Raw genomic sequence first — 27643 nt, 5'->3', positions numbered from 1 at the left:
GGAAGTCTATAAGAACTGTATCAGTGGGAAGACTGAGCAGATCCTGTATCTCTCATCATTTATATAAATAGAAGCCGTAATGACAATAGAGCCTGGCAAAGAAGGACATTATTGAAACATCTTGGTTGCAGGACACTTGGCACACTTTTTATTGCCTTTTTTCCATATCACGTATTTCATTAGGTATCATTCGAAAGCTTAAACATGCAAAATTCATCCTGTGAAAACCGTTGCATACATAGAAACGGTACTTCAGCATTCAGTGGACTCAATTTTTGTGATATCAATTTCAAATTTGGAACATAACTTTGTAGACATATGGCTTTGATTTTCTAGCCATTTTAGAGTTCAAATTATTTAGTAAAATATATATTTTGTATAAAATTAAAAATGTTTAGTTACATTTGCTTTACAGTAAAGCTAAACTGCTATACCTTTTACACTTTCATTTTTTTGAAGCTGCTTCTACTTCTGCAATAATCTACTGAGTGTCATGCAGTCATGAATTACAACCATTTAAGTTCAGATCAATTTTCAAAAAGGAGGGTGACAGGTGAGGATCATGGGAAAAAATAAGCTGACAATGATTTGCAAGTAGCACCATTTAGGTTTTAATTTGCTTTGGACATAATGCAATCTTTCATATCTTTTAATGCTACAAAGAAAGACTGGAATACAAATGCTTGTTACTTTAAACGACTATCCTGAGAATAAACAACCACAGACTCTCTCAAAAGCTATAAGATAAAATTAGCTTTATATATTTTGTTAAGAAACACACAGAAACCCCAGAGTATCACAAGAAGGTGATACACAAAATACAAAATCTAATAACCTTAAATTACCATATATATATATATATATATATATATATATATACATACATATATATATATATATATACTGTAATTGAGAAAGCTACAGATTCATCTCTGTCTACCAATAGGTAGATAAGACCGAGTACCAAGGCACTTTTGAACACCAAATACAAACATTTTTCGCGTGTACAGAGATCCAGAGCATAGAACTCTGACCTAATTTAGACACAATAGATATGTTTGTATAAGAAAATAATATTTGAATTTACAGTTCAGTTTTCAAAGAAAGAAGATGAGAGATATTTTAAAGAATGGTTAGTGTTTGGTGGGCCTTAGAAGATGGCTAAGACACACCACTATACTGGGGCGTTTTGGTCTTCCATTAGCATCTTTTAAAATAAAGTGCTTTACATGACAGAAACTATACATTTAATACAGCATTTTTGTCATTATGATTGTGTTGAGGGGAATGTAGGGGAAAGCTGAGGCATAAGATTCCACTACTAATGGATTCTAAACGGGAAAACAGACACATTTCCAAGCGACACAGTTTTACGCCACATTTGTTGCTGGTACAAATTCGAAGCTTATATTTAAGGCAATAGTTTTTGCAAAACATTTAACTCTCTTTGATTTATACAAACACAGTATTTGTATACCAAGCTCCATGAATAAGTTACAAATTAAACTACCATTTAAACTCTATATGATATTATATTTTTTATATGCTCTAGTTAGTTGATATTCATATACATATTAAATTCTGCAACAGTGAATCTGGTAAATCTGACCATAAATGTTAAGAACACTTAGCATCTGAAGGCACAAGACAATATTAGAGTCTAAGATAGTAGCACAGAACGTGGTACGTCCCAACACATTCTAAACAAGTAACAATCTGATTTTTCAAATATATATTAAAATATCACACAGATGTTAAAGGAAAATGTACAAATAGGTCTAAATAAAGGCTGATAATACATGCGTACAAGACAAAAGCATATATAGACAAAGTTGGGATGAAAACACATTGGGTGAATGGATCACTGAAGAAGCTCTGAGTCTACTTGGACTGGTCCAAGGCTCTCAGAAGGTCTCTGCCCTGAAGCAGATGCAAGTTTCCCTGTAGAGGCACGTTTACCTCGCAGTCATATCTTGTCAGCTCTGGCAGACAGTACAAGTCAAAGGATGGGCCCAACAGTTGACTTATCATGCCTGTCGAAAATAAAAGAGACCTGTGACTCAAATGTCACATAGATAAACACCCAGTTGGTCCAATTTGGGTCTGTTCTTCACACAAATCCATTGTATGACTTCAGAAATTTGGAATATATACACTACTGTTTAAAAGTTTAGGGTCAGTATTTTTTTTTTCAAATCAGCATATTAGAATGATTTCTGAAAGACATTGAAGACCGGAGTAATTGCCACCACAGGAATAAATTACATTTTAAAATATAATAAAATGGAAAATTAAGTTGTAATAATATTTCACAATATTGCTGTTTTTACTGTATTTTTCAACAAATAATTGCAGCCTTGGTGAGCAGAAAAGACTTTCTTTTCAAAAACATCAAAAAAATTTACCAACCCCAAACTATTGAACTACTCTCTTTTTGTGTTCCACAGAATAAAAAAAACATACAGGTTTGGAATGATATGAGGGGAGAGTAAATCTCTTTGATGCTGCCAAGATATGAATCATGAGATATATTGGAAATATTTGTGAATATTGAAGTGTTGGTAATATTTTGGTTTGTTGTAAGGGCTGGTGACTGACCTGAGTGTTTGTGTGAAGGCATCATGTGGTATTGTCTGTTACTGGGAGAGCAGAATGACTCTGTGAAATGCTGTTTAAGGTCATCTGAGGTCCCTTTGAGAGATTGACTCCAGCTGTGACGAGAAACCAATCCATTTTGCATGCATGGAAATTTATCTGTGAAAAAGGAACAATGGAGTGTGTAAATTTGGCTATAGAAAAAGTAGAAACAACTAAAGATAGTCAGAGAGAGAGAGAGAGAGCTGATGTACCTGTGAGCACACTCGTGCTGAGAGACTTTCTGACAGAGAAGGCGCAGCTGTCGACGTTCATCGTCTTCATCCTTTTTCGCATTCCATCTGCAGACTTGTGAGGGGGTACCACCTGCTGAACACACATGTCAATTTGAAATTCTGTCTTTGGTATCACTATATAAACTTAACTCATTTCCATTAGTCTACAGTGAGCTCTGAGAGCTTACCTTTGGAATATCTGAGAAAGAGCACGATGAACCAAACTCTGACGGCCACTTCCGTTTGAAGTTGTTGAGGAGAGCGATCTGCCCCACACTCATGCCCTTCTGTACAGGGGCAAAGCTCTCAAAAAACCTAAAAAAAGCAAGAACAATTAAATCCATCAGTGAACATAATGACCCTTGTTATAGTACACTACTGTGCAATAGTTTGGTGTCAATATGTTATTTATTTCTTTTTTTTAAAAAAATAATAGTTTTACTTATCAAGGATGCATTAAATCAAAGACTTTAGATATACAAAGACAGCACACCCATTTTACTATGAATGGGAGAAAGCTTTGTCTACACCGTAATAAATTACATTTTAAAATATATTCAAATAGAAAACAGTTGCAATTATATTTCACAATAACTGTTTTTACTGTATTTTTAATCAAATAAATGGTGAGCAAAAGAGACTTTCAAAAATATTTGAATGTTAGTGTATGTATCAAAAACAATATAATCAAAACAATATTCTTGGTAAAGCTTTGGAACAATATTTTTTTATTGTGGAAGTTGCTATACAACTAAGTAATTTTAATGAAAATTAACTTACTGAATTTACTGAAAAGTTCACCTTTTCCCGTAAATCTTTGATATATTTATGGTAGGAAATTTACAAAATATCTTCATGGAACATGATCTTTACTTAAAATCCTAATTATTTTTGGCATAAAAGAAAAATCAATAATTTTGACCCATACAATGTATTGTTGGCCATTGCTACAAATATACCCTGTGCGACTTATGACTGGTTTTGTGGTCCAGGGTCACAAATGGGTCTTTTTACATAAAAATATATAATTGCCTGTATATTTGGTTGCCCTTACATCAAAAAGGCTTAAAACCCTGTTCAGCTGTCTGCTTGACTTACACTGATAGACTGTTCAGCATTAAAAATTTGTTTGCAACAACATATTTGCACATTGGTGTTCTTTTCTTTCATGGATTTGCATGCTAATTTGTGATTTTTCTAGACTTGATTCTCAAACTCAGAAACAGAATGGACTGAAACTCACAGGGAACAGAATGGTCGCAATGACAAAGCAACTCTGATGCAGCATTTTACTTGCATAGAAGATTACTTGAAACTTTAACACAATTCTTTTGCTTCCTTGCAAAGGCATTTCCTTCTGGAAGTCCTAATCTAGTTAATCATTAATGTCTAGTTCATGTATTGCAAAATAAAATGCATGTGTAAGGGAATGATGAACTCTGTTCACCTTTGCTGTGGCAGTGCAGCAGTGAAACTGCATGTTTGTCTTGGATCTGCTGTGTTTCTGTCATCCATGCATCCAATATCTGTGCGTTCGTACTGTGAGGGTGGGTCAGGAGGCCACTGAAGACTCTGTCTACCCTCTTCAGAAGAGAGAGGGACGTTTGGTGCGGTTTGGTAAGGCTGCACATGAGCCGTGTCTGGACACGTGTTAGGACTGCTTTTGTTGACAGGAGGGAATGGACTCAGGGGCTGGAAGAGGTCAGCTACACTGCTGAAGCTGTGCTGGAGGGCTGTGCTCAGGCCTGGACTTGTGTCAGGCACCGGCTCCTCCAGACAAATGGGGTGCAGCTGGAAGTCTTCACCGTCCATTGGGATATATGGAGCAAGAGTCTCCAGGTCCAGATCGCTCAGGTCCAACTGCACACAGTTAGATATCATGTCAACCAAATATTCATTTAAAACAGTTGATGAGAAAACAAAAACAAAAAACACTTGCAATGTTTTTAGAAGAAGAAAAATGCTGAATGAATTGGTTCAAATAATAGTATGTCAGGAATTTGGGTGAAAGAGCTGATATCATACAATACTGCTGAAATGTTTGTCGGTAACACATTAAAAAAATACAGTAAATGGTAATATAGTCAAATATTATTACAATTTAAAATATCTGTTTTCTATTTAATGTACTTTAAAATACAATTTATTCCTGTAATGGCAAAGCTATTTTTAGCAGCCATTTCTCCAGTCTTCAGTGTCACATGATCCTTCAGAAATCATTCTAATATGCTCAAGAAATATTTCTTATTATTAATGTTGAAAACAGATGTTCTGCTTAATATTTCTCTGGAATACATTTGTTATACATTTTTTCAGGATTCTTTGATGAATAGAAAGGTCAAAAGAACAACACGTGGTTACACTTTATTTTAAAGTGACGTAGTTACATTGTACTTACTCACATAAGTACTGAGTAATATTAATTAACTACATGTACTTATTATAGAGTTACGGTTTAGGTTTGGTTTAGGGTTAGTTACTTGTAAATATGCATAATTTACTGTAATTACTATAGTAAGTACATGAGGTAACATGCAGCTATGTCACCTTAAAATAAAGCGTTACCCAACATGTATTTGAAATAATTTTTTTTGTAACATTGTAAAATTCTTTACTGTCACTTTTGACCAATTTAATGCATCCTTGCCGAATAAAAGTATTAATTACTTTTAAATAAATATGTAGTAGTGTATATGTGATTAATCAGCCATATCCATAATGTAAATTTAATATTACTGTACATCTTGCATCTGCACAGACACTGAAGTGAACGAACAAGTGAACTTGAAGTTACAAGCTAGTCAAAATGTGCAAGTCACACTGTTAAAGAGTTGTCTGACAAGTCTTTTGTTCATTATCATTAATTCAAAATCAATTTTTGTTTACTAAAATTGTATTCCATTTTATTCACATTTTTATCAAAGACAAAGACTATGACTGAAACTGTGTTAAAAAAAAAGAACACTGGGATAGAATTTTGATGTAATGTGAACTATTACAGATGAAATGCTTGCAAGTATTGTACTTCACTCACCTGGGACTCAGTGGGATTTGTTGCTACAGATTCAGGAGTAAATAGCTTCTCTGTCAGCTCCACCTTCAGATCACACTCTCCACTGCCACAGTAATCTACTGGACTGCTAGGCTGCAGACAAACACATGAAACCACTTAAACACACCATCATGTTAAATAAATCATAATTACACCACTATTTAAAGAGGTCATATTAGGAGGAAACCAATTTCCCTTGATCTTTTGAGATTACAATGTACTATGAAAACATACTGTTTAAAAAATTTAATTGTTTCAATATAGAAATCTTAAAAATACAGCAAAACAATTCTTTTAAAGGTTCAGAGAGCAGGTCATAAAAGACCATGAGAACTAAATGATGGCTGTTTTTGACATTTAAAACAATATACCACATGTAAAAAAAAAAAAAAAAAAAAAAAAAATTAAAAAATGATGATAAGACTCTAGTGTCAGCCTGTCATAGTGAGAGAGACCAGATGAGAATGGGACGTACTGTAGAACATCTGCTGCAGCCACTCAAGCAGGGTGTGGTACAGGGTGTGCACTTGCCCACAGGAGGCACCTGGGGTACGCTGAAGGTAGAGGGCATGCTGGACAGGTTTCTATCAGGACTGCCCTCAGGGGGTGTGTCCACAACCCACGATGGAAGCTTGGTGGACTTGGAGAAGTACGTCGGTTCATCAAACTCTGGCCTTTCTGCAAATGCATTGCACACAGCAACAAGTCAAACGATGCCTCTGAAGTTACAGTTCAACATGTGGGATAAATATAACTGAAATAAGATGCAATGTCACAGAACTACTGCATAAAGAGCCAAGGAAGATCAACTAACAGTGGATAGATACACCTTAAACAACACAATGTGCAAAAGTTTGGTGCTCACCATGATCTGGCTCATTTTCAGAGTGAGAGTTACATGAGAATAAATGGTTACATAAATAATTAGGGTGTTAAAAACAACCTCAGCCATCACCAAAGGCAATTAGAACTGTTGAAAGTGTCACTAGGTGGTTATTTCCATTCCATGCAGTGGTTTTACTTGTAAAGACATGCATTGTGATGAAAAGTGAAATTAGTATACCCATTATAGCCCTGTGGGTAGGGTAATGAAACACACAAACACTGCCTGTTATCATCGGTAAACCTTCAAAAACACAGGTGATGTTGAAATAAAAGTTAATTTTATTATAAAAAAACGAACAAACAAAAAAATTAATTGTAATAATACAAAATTGTTTTGCTGAAGCCATTGCTAAGCCATAAGATGCTCATGTGCTGTGGAGCAGAAAGATTCAGCTTCCTTTTACGTTGTCACATATTGCGTACCCTGCAGCAAAGCCAAGCTACAGTGCCACTGAGCTACAGTACAACAACGTCTGCCGCAACTTATGACCTGGGCAGTGTATGTGTGTGATTGTGAGGTAGAGTAAGGAGAACCAAGGGAAGGAGTAAGAGTTCATGCATGCAGGATGGGAGGAGATTTGTATTCGGGGTTTGAGGATGTGAAGAGGGTGAAGGTATTGTAGGGGGAATGGTTGAAGTAGTGCCGGGTGGCGCTCTGACCAAAGTCCAGGGCAATGATGGCGTCTCCTGGCATGGGCGCTAACTGAGCTAACTCCTCAGGCTCCTCCTTGAGCTTAGTATAAAGAATGTCCTGAGCTTCTGAAACGGAGGAAGCTCCACCCTGGCTGAACAGTTCTCCCATGCTACGCATGTGGTAGGGCTTGAAAAGAGCCTCCGTCTGATCCAGCGAAAAGACGAGGGACTGCTCCTCAACAGAACTGAAATACAATAACGGCGTGAGAACAGTATCATAAGTATCAGTATCATCATTTAGTGTCATCGTTTAATATAGTACCTCAGGACGTAATTGATGCAGATGATGCACTGTGGTTGGGAGTTGCGATTGTTGTAGATGACGGTTGCCTGGGTCTCAACCCAAACGTAGCCCCCGTGCTTGGCTAGCATTCTGTACTGGCCACTCACCACTTGCCCCTTATTACAAACTGAAAAAGAAAACAGAAAAAGAGGAAATGACCTAAATTGTTACATGTAACAAATAATAAATGGATACACAATATATTTCTGCCAAATATATTTCTGCATCCAATTGATTATATATGTGTGTGTGTGTGTGTGTGTGTGTTTAAACATCCTAAACATGTAGTTAATGAAATAAAAAATAAAAGTTTAAATAAAACACTCATAATCCTCCATAACATGAAGATATTAAAGGTCATGACATCTCCATTTAGGTTCAATAGCCAGGACATTGACGTACATGTATTCAACTAATATGACTATTAACATTCTTACATTCTTACTCAGAATAAGAAATTGCACTGCAATTAAACAGCATGATTGCATCAATTTCAATGTCCATATTCAGATCTGGAGTATTAGATGGATTATTGAAGTATATTGGTAACACTTTATTTTAGGGTCTTTTAACTAGTTGCTTATTAGCATGCATATTAGTAGAATATTGGCTATTTATTAGTACTTATTAAGCACATATTAATGCCTTATTCTGCACAACCTTATTCTACATTCTTAAACCTACCCAACACCTACCTTACTAACTATTAATAAGCAGTAATATCTTACCAGTATATCTTCTAATCATAATATGACTCTATATCAGTGTTTTCGCTGTGTTTTGTGACATAAATGGCAAATAAATTATTTGATCATGCAAACTTTAACATTCTCTGTTAGACATTATTTGGGATAGGCTCTGTATCATGTAAATGACAATATAAATAGAATAACAACAAGGTTTTACAACAATAATTGGTACAATAAGGTTTTAACTACATTAGTTAACATGAACTAACAATGAACAAATCTTCTGCAGTATTTATTAATCTTAGTTCATGTTAATCTCAGCATTTACTAATACATTTTTAAGATCAAAAGTTGTATCTGTTAACATTAGTTAAATGCACTGTGAACTAACATGAACATCTTTATTAACTAACGTTAATAAATGCTGTAAGAATACATTGCTCATTGTTAGTTCATGTTAGTTCATGTTAACAAAGTAGACTTTATTGTAAAGTGTTACTGAATAGTTTTAAAATGTAACACCGTGAAAATGGCTTAAAGCTTAATACTGTCTTTGAATAAGGTCCATTACTGCAGATCATGTAAGTGTAGTCATTTTTCAAATCAAAAGATATTACTGTTAGGTAATATTCCAGGTACTTATCACTGGAAGAAGCCAGTAAAGAACACCAGAGCACTGATCTGGATTAAAGACATCAGAGGAACCAGATCAGAGGTGCTGCACACTTCAAAGGCTTGTTAGCCACTAATGCACTAGCTAATCAGGTGGGCCATCCTGAAGAAGCAAATCTGAGAGCTTTTGGGTTGTTATAGATGAAGTCAAAGGACATATAATGGGATTCAGGCCATCTACTCAGCCTCAATGCCTCATGTGGCAACAACAATCAAATCAGTTTCAAATCACATTCAAAACAAGATTTGACAGGAGCCTTTGTATACAGTGGGTTATCTTGTGGTTTAGGATGAAACTGGAAGCTGTCCATTACTGTATGCGAGGGAACTAATCTTATTGCAGCTGTACAATAAAAAAGTTTATACACTGCTTATTCCTGAGATAATACATTGGAAACATAATTAATGTAAATAAATCAATAAGTAATCAATAAAACAGATATGGATTCGCACAACTATGGAAGCCCATTTCCATCACATAAGAAAAAAAAATACTTTAGTTAATCATAATTATGGGATTAAAAAGTCTTAATTATAAGATAAAAAGTCAGAATTTATATAAAAAAAATAAAATTATGCCATAAAGCCATAATTGTGACATACTAAGTTATGACTTTTGACTACTTTTTATCTAATACTTAGGACATAATTGTGATCTTTTATTTTCTTAAGTTCTTTTTATGGCATAATTATGATTTACCAAAGCATGTGTTTTCTTCTTATGTGGCAGAAATGGGCTTCCATATTTAACATTGAATGTACTACAAAATGTAAATTGTTTCAAATGGTCTTTAAGGTTAGAACTATATGGTAGGTTTAAAAGCAAAGTGGCCGAAAATATTAAACGTAGAGTCTACGGCATCTGCTAAGCAAATAAATAAAGCAATGCAACAACCATTCAGTTTATAAATATCCCTCAACAATTCCTGGAGCCCGGCGGGACATCTGTTTCCCTCAGTCATCAAGCCCATGGGAACACCTCAGGTCTTCAAGGTTTTGAACTCAAGAAGTTTACCCATGGACAGAGATGAGAGGCATGGTTCTGTTCCAGACTGTGAGTCACTTCGGGACAAAGTCAAGATTGATTTAAAGATAGGTAAATTAGCCAAAACGGTATTCACACAATGAGCTACTGCATTGTTTCTGGTGTGCTTGCGCCAGTGTGGGAAGTGAAGGTACAGAGAAAGGAGCAAATGCAGAAAACTGAACATGAATCTACCCTATGGCTTTGTTCAGACTGGTATCTCCAATTCAAGACTGTTTAGCTGTTTCAAGTCTAAACAGAAAAAGTCTGACTTTTAATGTTTTTGTGTTTCCTGGCTTTGTTTTTGTTGGATGTAGACAGGTACTTACGATTTTGGTGGCTCTTTGTCATGCTTTCAGAATCCAAAGCATGGCAGAACTCATACACCGAACGGCCAAGAAGTTCCTCTGGTCTGTATCCGATCAGGCTGCTGACTCTGAAACACAAAGACAGATCAAGAATAAAACTAATGGAACAGTCAAAACAAAGTGTGATTGAATTAAAGCACTGAAGCCATCATTAACCAAGATGCATGACTGTTGATTACATCTAGTGAAAGCAATCGAACTTGTGCTGCTGGGAGCCAATGTAAACTCTCTGCTTAGCTTAGTGAGAACAAATGATTACAAGCAGGACCCTTGTTTATTGGAGCTATAAATCTCTCGTGCAAGAGAGTCGTACTTGTTCTGTCTGATCATTATCTTTAATGTCTGTTTTTCAACTTGCTGGATTAAAAGTCAGAACAGCACACATGTATCAACACACTGCCTCCAAAAGACAAAGGCCACATCCTCTTCTGTGTTTGAAGTGCTGTAGCAAATGCTAGATTGAAAGCAGATGTGGCTTGTCTATTAATCACAAACGCATTTGTTGCAATGCTCAATATCTTCATCATATCATTTTTTTGTGATGTTAAATACTTCATACAAACTCATGCAATTGTTATTTTTCTTCTATTTGAGTTTTTCCCTGGAGTAGCCTCCTCTCATTTCCTGTTTCAGTATGGGCTTTTAATGAACTCTGTGCGGTCAATAATAAGCCCTATTAAATGGAAGCATGCAAATATCTGACCTCAGCTGTTAACCTTCTTCACAACACATCCACTGTAGTGTAGTACAGATGGGTGACCAGGCACTCAGAGCAGCACCAGCCCCATATTGCCAGAGGACAAACTAACTTCCATGGCTTGTTATGCAAGATTTGCAAGAGAAGTCATTTGTTGCACCTTAGGAGCTTTTAAGAAATGTAGCTAATCTAACAAGAAAAGCTCATAATCACTCTTCCTTACCACACACACTGATAGCAATGCAAGTAGAAGCACAACAGAATTATGATAAGAGTTTCCAATACTGACCTTTGAAACACACACATACAGTATTAGCTGTCTAATGCTGTTTACGTGCACTCACATAAGCGCAAAATTGTTTGTTTACCAAAGATACAGTGACCTTCAATAAATTGTAAACTAGAGTTTTGATAGTCCATGTCTGGTGATCCATAAGCTACTGTACTCCTAAATGTTCACAAAATTACACTACTATTCAAAAGTTTGGGGTCAGTAAGATTTTTTTTTTATGTTTTCGAAAGAAGTCTCTTAAAGGGTTAGTTCACCCAAAAATGAAAATTATCCCACAATTTACTCACCCTCAAGCCATCCTAGGTGTATATGACTTTCTTCTTTCAGTTAAACACAGGCGGAGTTATATTAAAAAATATTCTGCCTCTTCCAAGCTTTATAATGGGAGTGAATAGTAACCAATATTTTGAAGCCCAAAAAAAAGGCATCCATCCATCATAATAGTAATCCATACAGCTCCAGGGGGTTAATAAAGGCCTTCTGAAGTGAAGCAATGCATTTTTGTAAGAAAAATATCCATATAACTTCACAAACTAAAATCACTGGCTTCCATTCGAAAGTCGATTCCGGTGGAAGAGTGAACTTTGACCTGACGCATGACGTATTGACGAACGCGAAAGGATAGAGCAAAACAAAACACCAGTCATAAATTAGAAATCTAAATCGAGAATTTTTAAAAAGAGAAATGTCGAAGGAGCTGGAGTTTGTTGCCCAGCCCTATTTGTTTGCTTCAGAAGGCCTTTATTACCCCCCTGGATGTGGGGGATGTGCTTTTTTGGGCTTCAAAATCTTGGTTACCATTCACTCCCATTATAAAGCTTGGAAGAGCCAGAATGTTTTTTTATTTTAACATAACTCCAATTGTGTTTGACTGAAAGAAGATCGTTATAGTCATACTATAACCCTTTAAGCTACCCAAGTCTGCATTTATTTGATTGAAAATGTAGTTTTGATCAATTTAATGCATCCTTGCTGAATAAAAAGTATTAATTAAAAAAACTTTTGAATGGTAGTATAAATTTTAGCAGATACACACTCATAATCTTCCAAACAATAAATACAATATGACTCATCCTGAACTACATCGATAATTGTCATATCAAATGCTATCTAGAATGAGAATGTCATTCCCTCTAAAACCACCTGCAAATCATGATTCATGACTGTAAACAAATGTAAACAAAGTCTGTGGCTAATAAAATAATGTCTATAAAATAATAAAAATAATCACAGACCCTTTGATATATCCTGCACAAACTTCCTGTCTTAATAGGAAACACTTTTGTGTCTTTTTGGGCCAACTGTACATGTGCACACACATACACACAAACACACATACACAGAATGCATTCATACTCCAATTAGTGAACAGTCCCTTGCCTCTCATCGCAGTAGATAAACTTCATGTCCATACTGTGTCTGCTCATGAACGTCTTGCTGTCGAGAGGTGTGTCGACGTTAGAGGGGTGTGGGATCGGTGCACACAGCATGGTGACGCATGTGAGGGGTGGCTCTGAAAACCCACACAGGACTTGAGGGGGCCGGCTGCTGCACACTTGCAGATGCCCCGTGCAATGCAGCACCTGAAAGACAGAGCGGCGACGCAGTGTTTTACTTGATAGCACATGCATGTGTACACTGCATAAAGTTGTATGATATGCTTATGCATTGTTACCTTCCAGCTGGCTGATTTAAGGTTGACAGTGCGCCCTCTGTTGGTGACCGTACACTTCATCCTCATAAAGAAATCTCTGCCCGTGCTCATGTCTTTACCTCTTCTGCCATACACAGGTCCTGCCAATCAAACACCTTTTAAGATATATACTGAAAAAAAATGCATTTATAATTGACCATAGTGCTGGTCATTAAAGGGTTAGTTCACCCAAAAATGAAATTTCTGTCATTAATTACTCACTCTTGTGTCGTTCCAAACCCATAAGACCTTCTTTAATCTTCGGAACACAAATTAAGATATTTTTGATGAAATCCGAGAGAAATCCGTAATTTCCGCCATTCAAGGTCCAGAAAGGTATTAAGGACATTGTTAAAATAGTCCACGTGACTACAGTGGTGCAAACTTAATGTTATGAAGCGACGAGAATACTTTTTGTGCGCAAAAACAAAACTAAAATAACGACTTTATTCAAAAATTTCTTCTCTACCCTGTCAGACTTGTACGCAGTGAACGCAGTTCAGCGCTTCCGTGTTTACGTCCGAACGCCAGCTCAGTATTGGCCGGCTCCTGCGTCAGCATCACACGCATGCGTCGTGGTGCTCACGTGAACAGCCCCGGCCAATACTGAGCCGTCGTTCGGACATAAAACACGAAAGCACTGAACTGCGTCAAAGTCCCTTTAAGACAAGTCATTTCACTCGGCGGCCATCTTTGAAACGCCTCTTGGGCATGCAAGTGCAGCTCTTATCTCTTTGAATGGGGAAACATGAAATTCTCCAAAGCTGTTCGCCAAGCTTTTGATTAAATTTCATATTTGAAATCATCAATGAAATTCGACAACAACTATCTCATAAATTTTGTTTATAAACTCTCGAATCATGACAAAAAACTACATTTTTCAGGCAGGATGAAGTTCATGTGCATGATCAGTCCTAGGCGCGCGTCTTTATAGAGTACCTCAGGGATGACGTGTTTTTGTAGGCAAAACCCGGAAGCGAGTTAGCATTTTAGGACTTCCGGTTCCATCGCCCCGAAGTCAATGGGTTTTTTGAATGGGTTTTTGCTAAATCGCCTGAAATAAGGTCTGTGGTTAACAAAGCCTCTAAATATTTTCACGTTTGATCTATGACATAAAACACACCAGTTATAACCCGCTTGTGATTTTTTTAAACCTTTATTGTGTCTTAAAAATGCAAATTGCTAAAAGGGACTACTTCCTTTGGTGGGGACTTCAGACGTCATCATGACAAACAGGACATTTGGACAGCATTTCTCATGAAAAAGTGGATAAGTATTCATACACAGCGCAGATCATAATCAGCGAGCATGTTTTTAAATAAAGTTGTTTTCTAAATAAAGGAAGCTTGGTGGTGGTGACCTTGATCTGTGACCATGGTGTGCTGTAGTCCGTTTATAGCCTACTGTTAGCTTTTTATATCTGACGACTTTATTTAGGCTTCAAAATGTATAAATGTTGTGTTAACTTGTAAAGATTATCTTGATAGACAAAACGTGTAAGTGTCATAACCCTTTGTTAAACACAGAGCTTATTTTTTTGCGATTTTCCAAAAGTCTATGGGAAAAATGCATTGGGTTTCGATCGAGGGAACCCGTGCGCCGCTAACTTCCGGGTTGGCCTACAAAAACACGTCATCCCTGAGGTACTCTATAGGAAGCGTGCGTCTGACTGTTTCTATAGGAACCGGAGCTTCTAGTTGCAGTGACGCGATGACTTTACCATTAGGCGATTGGCTCTTATTTAGAAGGCGGGGCTTATTCCGCCATATTGCGCGTTGCACTTTCTCCCATTCATAATAATACGAGTGAACCGTCTTTCTATATATAAAGTCTTTGACTGCGTTCACTGCGTCAAATGCGTACAAGACTGACAGGGTAGAGAAGAGATTGTTGAATAAAGTCATTATTTTTGTTTTGTTTTTGCGCACAAAAAGTATTCTCGTCACTTAATAACATTAAGGTTGAACCACTGTAGTCCCGTTGACTATTTTAACAATGTCTTTACTACTTTTCTGGACACTGAAGGACGGTAATTACATTGTTTTCTATGGGGGATAAAAAAGAAAAAATTGTGTTCCAAAGATGAATGAAGGTCTTACGGGTTTGGAACGACATGAGGGTGAGTAATTAATGACATAAATTTCATTTTTTGGGTGAACTAACCCTTTAAACTTTTTTCTAGCACATTCAGAGGACTTTGGTCTGTCAATGGGTTGTGGACGCCAGGTGCAAAGTTCAACCAAAGCTAAATCAGTCTGTCGAAACCTTAACTACAGTATTGCATAGATATTATCTCCAAGTGGCCAATGAAATGGCAAGAAAATTACGTCATTTGCTCAAGAGCTCTAAACAGGTCAGGTGACAGGCTCATGAAAGATAGAGGAAGAGACAGTGAGAGACAGATAAAAACAGATGAGGAGGAAGATTTTCTGTGGGGAAGGCCCACTTACTCTCATTCTGAGTATGTGTCTGTGAGCAAGCAAACACTGCTACATGACAGCAACAGAAACAGTAATTAACAGAAACTACTTGAGCTAGAGTAAAGGCCAAGTTCACACCAAGTTTGGTGTGAATAAATGACATGAAAGCATAACAATTCACAAGCTATGTTTAGCACCGAAACTATTCAAATCAAGCCTGCTGAATTCCTGTCATCGTCTGAAATAAATACGGATACTGTATTAATTCTGAATGAATTCTTGCCCTGGCTATAGTCCCGAATAGTCCAGAAACAAAATGAACGAATGAAAATAATAAAACTGAGTAAAACAATTCCTCTTGTTTATGAGACTGGATTAGTCCAATTTGTATATGTGTTGACAGGGTTTACAGGTGCTGAAATAATATTACTACAATAGTAATATAGTTCTTATTTTGTTCAGGACTACAGGACTATGACTACGCTTTACACTGTGGTCTATAGTGTGAAGCTGGGTAAAAAAGTGGATTTGTCTTCACAGGAACCACCACAAGAACGTACAAAATGTAACATCATGACTGTGATAAGTGCACTCAGATAAGGACATCTCCATGGCAAATTATTCCCAGAGATAAAGAGGACTAGGAGATTCTGCCATTTTGGTATTAAAGGCAACCGTGTATCCAAAATTTAAAAAAAAATCAACATACTTCTGGGAAAATTGTTCTCACCTGATTTGACATTGAGATTCTCTCTGATTTCTTCATGATCGCAGGGGTGTGTGAAGTCAAAGATACTGTGGCCTGTCAGTTCCACCTGATCACATTTTGTAAGGGAAGTCAAATTAAATGCTCAGCCACTATAACTGAAGTAACAGAAGGCTTTTATAGGTTTTTTCTTTGTAATTATTCTGAAAGAATAAAGGAAATGAGGTGAAGCTCACCTGCGTAAGGCCCATAAATTTACTGACATTTTCTGAAAGGAATATCATGTCCCCATCTGATGTTACCACAGCAACAAAGCCTTCCAGAGACTTCAGATATAGACTGTCCATCTGGCTGTCATCCTGGTACCGGGTTTGTTGGACTGTGCGGCCTGCGACAAAACATTAGTATGTACTTAGTATGCGTGTACAATGTAAAATTCTGTCTTTTTTGTAATTTACACTGGCAAATAATCAAAACAAACTCAAATCGAAAGTTATGGAACAATCACACACTCTTACACAAACATTGACTCATATCCTGTAGCATTTAGCTTCACAAAATCTAAACATCTCAGATTCAATTAAACAAACTTATTTATCGAATTAAATTCACATACTAACATGGAATAAAAACAAGCTATTCAGCTGATCAGCAAAGAGGGGAAGTTTGAGGTACACAATGCCATGAAAAGCATCAACAACTTGTGAAAATAATTAAAGCGAGGCTCCATGCTGTGAGTTTCATGTCTGCTTCCCTGCAGACAAGATGTCCTCCCCTGCTCATTCAGATCAGGCACTGAGGTCCCGAGCACTGAGGCTTTGACCCCGCTCAGACATCAGCACTGTGTGTCCGCATTGTGTGTTTGGGTATCAGCAGGTGGTCCATGTCTGCGCTCCCACCTCAAGCCTCACTGCATTCGTTCTGGTGCTATAAATACTTCACTGTGATGTCTTACTTCTCTGGCTCTCAGCCAAACCCAAGAACTCACAATTTTCTGCCTCTGTCCATCTCTATTAGAATCATTTAGGCCTTTTCTGGTTGTAAACAAGGTTCTCTGAGAGTCTTGCTCTTTCATGTCTCAGAAAGTTACAGTATGTTTCATTTAGGTTTGTTTAAGTTCAAATGTTTGATGTCAGTAAGATTTTTTATTAATGAATTCATCAAGGACAGATTAAACTGGTCAAAAGTGAAGGCATTTTATAATGTTAGAAATGTTAAAAAGGCATTTATAATGTTAGAAAGATTTTTATTTCAAATAACTGCTGTTCTTTTGAACTTTCTATTCATCGAAGAATACTGAAAATGTTTTTAATATTGATAATAAGAAATGTCTTGAGCAGCAAATCAGCATATTAGAATGATTTCTGAAGGATCATGTGACACTGGAGTATTGATACTAAAAATTCAGCTTTGCAATCACACAATAAATATCAGTTTAAAATATATTAAAATAGAAAACAGTTATTTTAAATTGCAATAATATTTCACAACAATACCCTTTTACTGTAAAATGCAGCCTTGGTGAAAAAAAAACAAACTTACTAACCCCAAACATTTGAACGATAGTGTAAGTGATACGATTATTTACAGTAAGAGCATGGGGCTATACATTTAATGTGTCTAGCTCAAATCAATTGGTCTCGAAAGAATTTGATGATAAATGTTTGAACTCATATTGAAATTTGAGAACAATCTGTGACATTTTTAGTCTTTAAATAAAAAATTAGAAAATCTGATTAGCTGGAGACTTGCTTTGCTTTACATTTAAGCTCATTGCTGTCTCGGAGAAACAATTGAGATGTTGAATAATATAATTTGTGAATTGAGAGACAATCCTCTTCTAATACTATTCTAATACTGTTGAATTGTCCTTTACAGAACTTCCTGTTGAAAACTGGGCCATTTAAAAATGAGACACAAAAGAGAAGCAAGAGATTTCAGTTCATGTCTCCATTTGCTAACAATTCCATCTTACCGCTGTCTAGGAGAAACAACTAAGTTGTTAAAGAGATATGAGTTGTGATTTTTCATTTTGACAGGAGATGATCCTCTTTGGTTCATCTGTCCTGGGCCATTTGTTAATGAGGGTTCAAAGATTTATATCTTCAGAAGGACTTTGCTGGAATTTCAGGAAATATTATGATCAGTGTTCAACCAATGACACCTTTGAGGTAAGTTCAAAATGGCAGAAAGATCAAGACTGAGATTTGGTTCAGATGAGAATCATAACGGCCCTGTCCCAAATGGAACCCTAAGCCCTCACAATCTTACTCCGAGTCCACACGTAATGGTGCTCTGACTGTCGGGTAGAAGTCTGCCGCGGAGCTTGCGAACTTGGCAAAAGCGTGCATCGAGCTGCAAAGGGGGTGCTCATGAGCACCCTTCTGAAACCTACAATGACAAACGGGACACGCTACGGTCTCAGACACACGCACGCAGCGGCCATTGTAAGTTCACAAGATCGCAATTGCACATGAAGTGTGCCGTTATGGACAGGGCCAACCGCTTTAACACCTATAAGTGATATTGTGACTTTATGACTATACAGTTGTGAGTCCCATACACCTCATTGAACATATAGCTTTATTCAGCTTCTGGTTTTATAATCGAGTGACCTACAGTATCAAAGGTCAAAACAGAACATCCAGGAAGATATACAGCACGTTGAATATCACAAGCCGACCTGCAGGGCGCCAACACAGAAATTACTGTTGCTAAGAAAAGAGTGTGAGAAGAATTCACAGAAAACAATACCACTAGCAGCCCCTAATTACCCCACACCTCGCTATCTTTCTCTTTCCCTGTTTCTCCACATACATTGATCTTCCCCCACCCACTTCCACATCACACACGCACATATTCATCACCAGATTCCATCTCTTCCCTTTTCATTGTTTAATCCTCTCTCTCTCTCAGAGACATGCACACATACTGTACACATGTATGTGCGTCAGGACTGGAGTCTGGAAACAATGTGCAGTGTTCTTTGTCTGTCTTCCTGCATTTCTTATTGTATATATTAAGGAGTACAGGACATCTCATGGACCTACCCAACCCAACTTCACTGACACATAAACATGTTTACTTGAATGAGGACACACCACAGACCTCTTTTGTGTGGGCTAATTATAATAACTACAAACCAACCTTTTTGCATTTTTAGTATAAAACAACAGCATTTTATTCATAAATCATCTTTCCAAATGAAGACATCCCCAAATGCAGGTTTGGACAGACATGAAGAACAGCTCAAAAGTTTGGGGTTACTTTTATTCAGCAAGCATTAAACTGATTAAAAGTGACAGACATTTATTATATTAAAGCTGCAGTCCGTAAGTTTTGCCTTTTTGTCGCCATCTCTGTTCGAAACCTGCAATTGCAGTTATTTGCGGAATTATCATCTTTACGTGGGTTGTGCATCGGTACGGCTCCTCGGCGTTTTTGATCAAATAAATGCAGCCTTAGTGAGCAGAAGAGACTTCAAAAACATTTAAAAAATCTGAACAGTAGATTCAGTAAATTTGGAAATAATATACAAAACCATTTTCACAGCAATATGTAAAGCAGCTACCAAGGTGACAACATACAGCACTTCCTGTTAGACATCCTCATCAGCAAGTTTAAAGTTTTTCAGGATTACAATCTCGACCATCAAAAATATAAGCCAAAATTGCGATAGAATCACAATAATAAGAAAACCAACAGATACAATGACAATGTGCACATAAATTTTTGTGTAGCTGTGTACCTGAGTTGAAGAGTTTGCGTGTGCGCAGGAAGCTGATAGCTAGTCTCATGATGGAGGCTTTGTCCAGGTGCGAGCTGATGCTGTGGGGTAACGGCAGCTGATGGGCCAGCTCATAGAACACCTCTGTCTCCTTACTGCGCCTGCAGCGTGCTGCATCACGAGACTTTTCCTTGCGCCTTTCTGAAGGGTGCCTGGAAAACAGAAGAGGCTGATGAAAACAACACATAGCCTATAGGCTGATCTTCAGCTTAGACACTGTATGCAGTCAATGTTTTTAAATTGGTGAATAGAGAGAGATATACTCACATACAGTAAATGTACATTACATTATTTATTGTTCATTTTTATGTGGGAAGGACAATAAAACAATGAACTTTAATCTTCATTGAAGATAACTATCGTCTTTTTGTTGGTCACAAGGGAAATATCGTGGGCAAAGAAAGTCTATTGTTTATTAACAAAAAATGAAGCATTGCTCACACAAGGGTCACTTCTAAACGAAGCAGCTTTTTATTGGTCAACATGGCAAATTTGTGTGCCAAAGTTCACCAAATGTGAATCTGATGTGAAATCTGTGGGGTCCTCATGCAAAATTCTGGATTCACACTGAAAAGATTATTGGATTTCGCCTGTGAAGTTACACTTGCAAAGGTAAATGTGATTATAATATACTTTAAGACCAAACAAAAATTGGCGAAAGTCAGGAGACACCCAGTTGAAGGCCCCATTTTAGGAGCTATAAGCCTGCTTCCCAATCTCAGACTGACAAACTGCCAGGTTTTTGGTCAAGTTTGGGTCCATTTTTAATAAAAGTAAATAATTTTATCAATCATTTTGAGCATACTTTTTGTGGACAAGCACAAAAGTGCAATGTTGCTCCTCCTTGAGTCAAAGCAAAAGCATTGCAAAACCACACCTGTGAGAATCTGTGCAACAGGCTTTTAATCTAAGTTTACTCACTCGCAGAGGAAAAAAAATTGAGTCATTGCAGGTTCAAGAAGAGTTCGTTCTTAAAATTTGACACCGATAAATTAAATATCAGTCAAATCGGGCCGGGTCAGGTCAGGTCACAGGGCTGGGCCCATGCAGATGTCTATCTTGAGCTTGTTAGTACATGTTATACAGTATAATCTGACAGTAAAGTGACAGTTATGTACACTACCATTCAAAAGTTTGGGGATTTTTTAAATAGTTTTGAAAGAAGTCTCTTCTGCTCACCAAGGCTGCATTTATTTCATCAAAAATACAGTAAAAACAGTAATATTGTGAAATATTCTTACAATTTAAAGTAACAGTTTTCTAATTTAATATACTTTAAAATGTAATTTATTCCTGTGATGCAAAGCTGAATTTTCAGCAGCCATTACTCCAGTCTTCAATGTCACATGACCCTTCAGAAATCACTCAAATATGCTGATTTGGTGCTAAATAAACATTTTTTTTATTATTATCAATTTTAAAAACAGTGGTGCTGCTTAATATTTTTGCTAAAACCATGATTAAGAAAGCATGATGAATAGAAAGTTCAAAAGAACAGCATTTACTTGAAATAGAATTATTTTGTAAGATTATAAACGTCTTTACAGTCACTTTTGATCAATTTAATGCATATTTCTTTGCTGAATAAAAGTACTTTCTTTAAAAAAACAAAACAAAAAAACAATCTTACTGACCCCAAACTTTTAAATGGTAGTGTATGAGAGTTGACAAAATGCAATGCAGCATATGCTTCTGTAAATTAGTCCATATAGCATTCTATCTATAACCATACAGCTTAAAAGGACAGTTCACCCAAAAATGTAAATGTAAAAGTGAAAGGAAAAAAATAAGAATGTTTTGAACGTTTATCTTGGCAGGTGAAAGATTTCTGCGGTTTGTGGCTTGCCAGTGTGTGAAATAGAGTGTGGCAGAGAGAAGTGAACTCTCAATGGCCTCTGAGTGTGGTGTGCCACCCTCACAACAAAAACCAAGCCACAGCACTGTTTGTTGGCGAAACACCACAAGTGCTCTCTAATGCGTCACATATGATAACACACTAAAACATATACCAACACACGACACGTGGCCTGTGTGCAGCACTAAGTTTCAGTGTCTGTGGGAGGCTGATGCTGAGACCAGGATCTAGTTGTGTAATTCCAGTAGCAGCCTCCCAGTGTGGGTCCCCTATTCCCCGGCTCAGGTCAGCCCGGGTCTGGGAGTGTTTGTAAAATGTGCACAGCGTGGTGCGGGGGTGCGGGAATGTGATAATCGGCCCTCTATTATACAGCTGCATATTTGGTGACCATAACATGCCCCCTTTCTGCCCTCCTATTTTCAGAAGAAAAAAAAAAAAGTAATTGTAATAGTAACTATATATTCTTCTCACAGAAAATGGCTGATCGTTTTTACTCAGATGTCAAACCATTGGGACTTAACATTAATTTTCTGTCTGCTTTTTCTCAGGGCTAAATGAGGAATGGCAACTTCCATTTCAACCCAACTGCTTACTGCTTTCTGTCTCTAACCATAAATGAAACCCCATCAGGTCTTAATGAGGAGAAATCAAGTGCAGCTCTAAAAATACAGACACAATGGTTAAAAAAAAGGGGAAAGATAATGCAGACTCATAGAATTCACATGTTCAATACATTCAATTGTGGGGAAAAAGGAGAAATTGTTTTCCTTGACATCAGCACAATGTCCTCCCAGAGTCTGAGCGCTTATACAATCAATTATATAAGCAATTTACAGTTATAGAGAACTTAAAGTTCTACGCAATAAAACACTAATGAAATGATGATTATGCAATCTACCAGACAATCTCTAACACTATCTGCCCTTTTACAAAATGCTCTAATTTCTTATCATTTCCTGGAAACTGTCCAACTCTTAAATTCACGCAAATGTCAAACATATGTCAAGAAGGACATTTTAATAGAAGGGCATTTAAGTACAAAAGATAGCAGACAAACTGCATTGTATATGTACAATTTATATCTGCACTAATGCATTAAAAATAACAACAAATTGTTGCTCACTGTAAAATTTGCACAATGCAACATTGCGCTTGACTTCAACACTGCACACTGTTCCCTCATTCTGAAAGTCTGACATGCATGGCAAACCATTAACCTACCAGACAACATTATAAACTAAAATAGAAACTAAACTTCTGTGCCAGAGAAACCAGATGGATCTCTTGAGCTTAAAAGTAGTTACGCTATCAATGCCAGAAATTTCACTTCATTTACATTTCAGAACTGAACAAATCTATAATAAATCAATATCACACAAGCAAGAGCAAGTTCAATAAACTAGAAGTTGAGTAACTTACATTTTAGAAACAATCTTACCAGTTATGTTCATCCGTCAACAAAAATAGTTCTTTACAAAGCCAAAACAGAATAAACTTCTGCACATCTTCAAGCAAACACACCATAGTAAAGTTTCGCTCTAAATGAATCTGTATTTTAAACTAATCGGTTGACTCAATGACTCACTTATAAAGACAGTAGTTATAAGCTACTTGTTTTATTCCCGAATAAATCAGTGTTCCAAATGAATTGGTTGAGTGAATGACTCAATGAAAAAGACTGTCACTTGTCACCACCTACTGGCATATTGATGTAATCTACCTGTTGATGGTTAAAACGCTTAAAAAACCCATCAGTATTATGTATATTGCCCATAACTGTTTAGACTTGATTTACAATAACAACAATATATAATACACATCATTCCAGTGGTTTTGTTATAAAAACCACTATATAGAAAGCACTTCTCTCAAAGCCAGCTGGAATCAGTAACCATCACCCAATGTGTGAACTCCTATCTTATTTTTTTAGTAACACAATCCAGATCTACACTGCCCAAACACCCCTTGGATGTGAGCTGAGCATAAAGGTTTATCTCTCTGCTGAGATGTAGTTTTTACAAACCCTCTGGCCTCATTCTAACTGGATTCAATCTCTCAAATGAAGGGGAGTTGTGTCCTCTGCCCTCTACTAGGCTACTGAGTTCTGTTCCCACACAGTCCAGCTGCTGACCTCAACCCCCAGCTACGCTGCAAACGCTTTCGACATTAGCTGGCTAAACAACTTCTGAATTAGAGATGTGCTACAGGTCAAGGTAGCCTGAAGACAGAGGCCTGCTGGCCGTTTTCACTTCTCAGTCCTCTCTTTTGTGATCTTTTCACCTTTTGTGGCATTACTAGAACAAAATAACAAGACCGACAGATATGTAGCCACTCCCGTCTGTTCTCAACATGCAGTGTTCTTTACATTAAAAGTGTCAATCAGGCTTTCAACAGGTAGCTGACACGAGAATAGTCTGTATTTCAGCGAGAGATCTTAAGGGAGATTTTAAGAGCTGTCACAATTCCTAAAGTGCACATAACGACCTAGCAAACACAATGGCAAGACCGCTGAAACTATCACCTATTGCCTCGGGCGTCATCACGCACAACCAAGGCAAAACCTGTCAAAGCGAGCAGATCATGTGATTAGCAGGCCGATGTGAACCCATTCCTCCCTCTATCTCTCTCTGCATCTCCCCTCTCAACCAGATTAGGACAGAGTTCACAGAAAGCCAAAAGCCAGACTGTACAGAGCGGCCATTCACTACAGATAATCCTATTTTCCCTAACCTCAAAGAGATGGCCAACCTTTAGTTTTCCAACTAATAACAAGTGAAAGATTCAGTGTTAAACAGAATATGATAAGTGAACCCAGGGTGTCATATTACATATGTATTATATTGCATATTCCTTCTTTGCAGCAAGCTTTGATGGATGCCATTAAAACAGCACACTTAAATGATTACATTACCCCACCGGCACCAATTACAAAAGACATCACAGTAAATCACAGTGTTAATGAAACACTTGTAGAGCAGGTTAAACAAACCAGATAAGAGATAAGAATCGGATAAAGTCATGGAAGTAACCAGAGCAGGGACACATCATGGCCTGTTCACGCTGTCCATGAATTAAAAAGAGAGGTGAGCCCTGATCTGATAACCTCAGTTTCAATTGGAACATTACGTTCCTGTTAACAAGCCACCAAGAACCACACTGAGGAACATAAACCCCATCTTCAATATGCCTTAGGCACCAGAGAGCCAGTGCCGGTTTATTTTACCACAAAATCAATATGCTGATTCTGGCAACATCTGAATTTAGAATGTCATCCATGCAGATCACCAAGTCACAATTTACACCATGCAACAAATGCATTTTTTTAATGATCGATAGATATTCTTATATGGGTTTGTATCTTGGAGTATAAAGACATTTGAGTGACCGGGGGAGGAACAGTGAAAGATAGGGCTCAGTATCTGGGTAGAGCATTGAAATGGGATTTAATTAGGTCATGTCATAATTAGGTATGCTGTTATTTACCTGATAGATACAAACTGTACAAATACTGTTTGCAAAATAACAATAAATGTAATATTTATCGTTAATTATGTATTATATTAAATTATGTATTAGTGTAATAGTTGAGATCAAACTGACAATTATCAGAAGTAGTTGGTGAACTACAGACTAAAAAGACAAAACACTTTTTCATAATGTTTGCACTACTTCATGTTTACCTTTTCTTCTAAATTTCGCAGGATCATCACAATCTTTGAAAAAAATAATTAGTTTACTCAGGTTGGAGAAAATATCACAATAGCTATAACTCTGAAATAAATATTAATATTTTAAACAAATGTCAAAAAAAATATTAAACTTTAGTTTAATTGCTGCCTTCATTTTTAAGTTCAATGCACTCTTTTGACCACTTAATTACTAAAAAAAAAAAAAAAAAAAAAGAGCTTTAGAAACTTATTGTCAGACCTCATTGCGCATTTTTATTCTCAGTCTCTGAGGATTTTTTTTTTTTTTTTTTTTAAATAAACTAGTTTGTTTTGTTTTGTTTTATATTATGAATGCATATTGCACACGTCCAATCGTGATTACAACATAATTATTTTTATCCAATATTTTTAACTCGCATGTATAGGCTATTGAGATACAGTAAGTGTGTCATTCGTTGTCGTTTCTTAGTAGCAATACAACTCTGGTGATGACATGTTAATAACTTTTCAAGTCATTTATATGAGTCCATTAACAAGAGCGAGCCAAAAATAGGATCCGCGCGCACCTCTCCAATATCAAGTCCTGAGAAACTAAAATTGCGGGGGAGATTATGTAAAAAGGTTATTTATAAAAGGGGGAAATATCAGTTCAAATACAACACCAGTACTATTATGAATCCTTTAATCCGATACGGCTCAGATTTGTTAAAACAGACGTTTATTCCGCTCTGATGCCAGTGTCATTGCAAATCTCACCTGAGATTCTCAAATCAAGCTAAAACAACTTGAGTCATACATAACTGATAGTTCACGGTATAAAAATGATTTCTGGCGCCTTACCTTTTTTTCTCTCTGTCGGCTGTCATGATGCGCCTATGCTGAAGACAACCTTGTCCTGCGTATAATGAATTCACTTAACTTTTCCAAAAAAGAAAAACTTTAAACGCGTATTTTCTCACAGATGCTTTTATTTTGTTATTTCTCCTCCGTAATCTCATGACATTTCCAGTAATGACCGGAGCAGTTAGTGCAGTCTCAGAACACTGCCGAGGATCGCACTACCTCTCCAGAGTGACACTGACTGACCGGATGCTGGTAAAGAGCTCGTGAGCGCCACTCCTGTGCTGCGCGTGCTATCAGCACTCTGTGCACTGTGCGAACTGATTGGCGCTCTTTACATCTCTGGGCTGCCTCCCAGCGCGCGATCCCGAGACTCTCGCTTTGACGCTTTCTAGTCACGCGTGCGCGCTCCGCGAGTTTTGTGAGTATTTGGCCCGTGAAAATGTTGTTTCAGAGTCGCGTATAAAACAAACAACGGGAATCCCACGTGAAGTGTCCAAGAAGGAGCCAAAATGAGCAAAAGTTCATCAGGGCTGAATATTAATCTTTAAACGTGGATAAACAAGCAAACATGTCCGTCGACCATGGAAAAATAACAGTTGAGCGTCTTTTCTTGAAGTAGGACTTAATTGGAACAAATTTAACTTTAGTTCAACTTTGTCCTAGACCCATTCCCATTTAATAAGCCAGATTAGAAGGCTTCTACCAGTATATCATGTAAACAAACATGTAATCGATCCCCTCTAACAGCGTTATGACTTAAACCACGTATTTGATGGGAAACTGCAATTGTGTCTGTCATACACTCAAAACCTTTATTTTAAAGAGAGTATCGAAATGGTTTATTTTTTAAGAGCATCAGAATGGTTAGAGAAAGCCACATATTTTGAAAAGTTTGCATCTGCACACCCCAAATATGTCCAGGCCTTTCTTTAAATGACTGTTGAACCGCTTACATCCTTTTGCAATAATGCACACATATGCATGTTGGTTTCACCATATTAGCAAGAACATCTCATTGACGCAAATGTTTTTGGTGAGATTTTTTGTACCTAAACCCTCTGAGAAACCTGTTGGTTTCAGCAGATTTAAAGCAGCACATGACTTGGCTGATTTGTGAGTTGTTATAATAAATAATAATAAGAATGA

The 27643-nt window shown here is 37.0% G+C and overlaps 1 protein-coding gene across 2 annotated transcripts; it reads right to left on the bottom strand.

Moving 5' to 3' along the window:
• Nucleotides 1-587: 587 nt before the first annotated feature.
• On the bottom strand, nucleotides 588-26803 carry LOC127523774 (endothelial PAS domain-containing protein 1-like). 2 transcript variants are annotated; one of them, XM_051914851.1, is made up of 16 exons: nucleotides 26495-26803; nucleotides 20093-20283; nucleotides 16581-16732; nucleotides 16369-16453; nucleotides 13201-13319; nucleotides 12906-13108; nucleotides 10498-10604; nucleotides 7763-7910; nucleotides 7468-7685; nucleotides 6398-6600; nucleotides 5905-6015; nucleotides 4318-4730; nucleotides 3059-3185; nucleotides 2850-2964; nucleotides 2599-2754; nucleotides 588-2033 (listed from the first exon to the last, which is right to left on the bottom strand). In XM_051914851.1, the coding sequence occupies exons 1-16, from the start codon at nucleotides 26518-26520 to the stop codon at nucleotides 1882-1884; spliced, it is 2526 nt and encodes an 841-aa protein (XP_051770811.1). In that variant the 5' UTR covers nucleotides 26521-26803; the 3' UTR covers nucleotides 588-1881. The 2 variants fall into 2 exon arrangements, with proteins under 2 accessions (XP_051770811.1, XP_051770812.1); XM_051914852.1 differs by having other exon boundaries at nucleotides 2850-2961.
• Nucleotides 26804-27643: the final 840 nt, after the last annotated feature.

This window comes from Ctenopharyngodon idella, chromosome 12, assembly GCF_019924925.1.
Source record: "Ctenopharyngodon idella isolate HZGC_01 chromosome 12, HZGC01, whole genome shotgun sequence".
Lineage (NCBI taxonomy): Eukaryota > Metazoa > Chordata > Actinopteri > Cypriniformes > Xenocyprididae > Ctenopharyngodon > Ctenopharyngodon idella.
The sequence above is the reverse complement of the archived record's forward strand: the minus strand, read 5'-3'. Positions and strand labels throughout refer to the sequence as shown.

Bases quoted from the DNA above. Each gene is read 5' to 3' on its own strand.
- LOC127523774 (XM_051914851.1), bottom strand. From the start codon at position 26,520: ATGACAGCCGACAGAGAGAAAAAAAG. The intron at 16,733-20,092 runs GTACACAGCTAC...GTTTTGTCGCAG, and splicing joins ACGCAAACTCTTCAACTCAG to GCCGCACAGTCCAACAAACC. The intron at 2,965-3,058 runs GTAAGCTCTCAG...ATGTGTGTTCAG, and splicing joins CTTTCTCAGATATTCCAAAG to CAGGTGGTACCCCCTCACAA.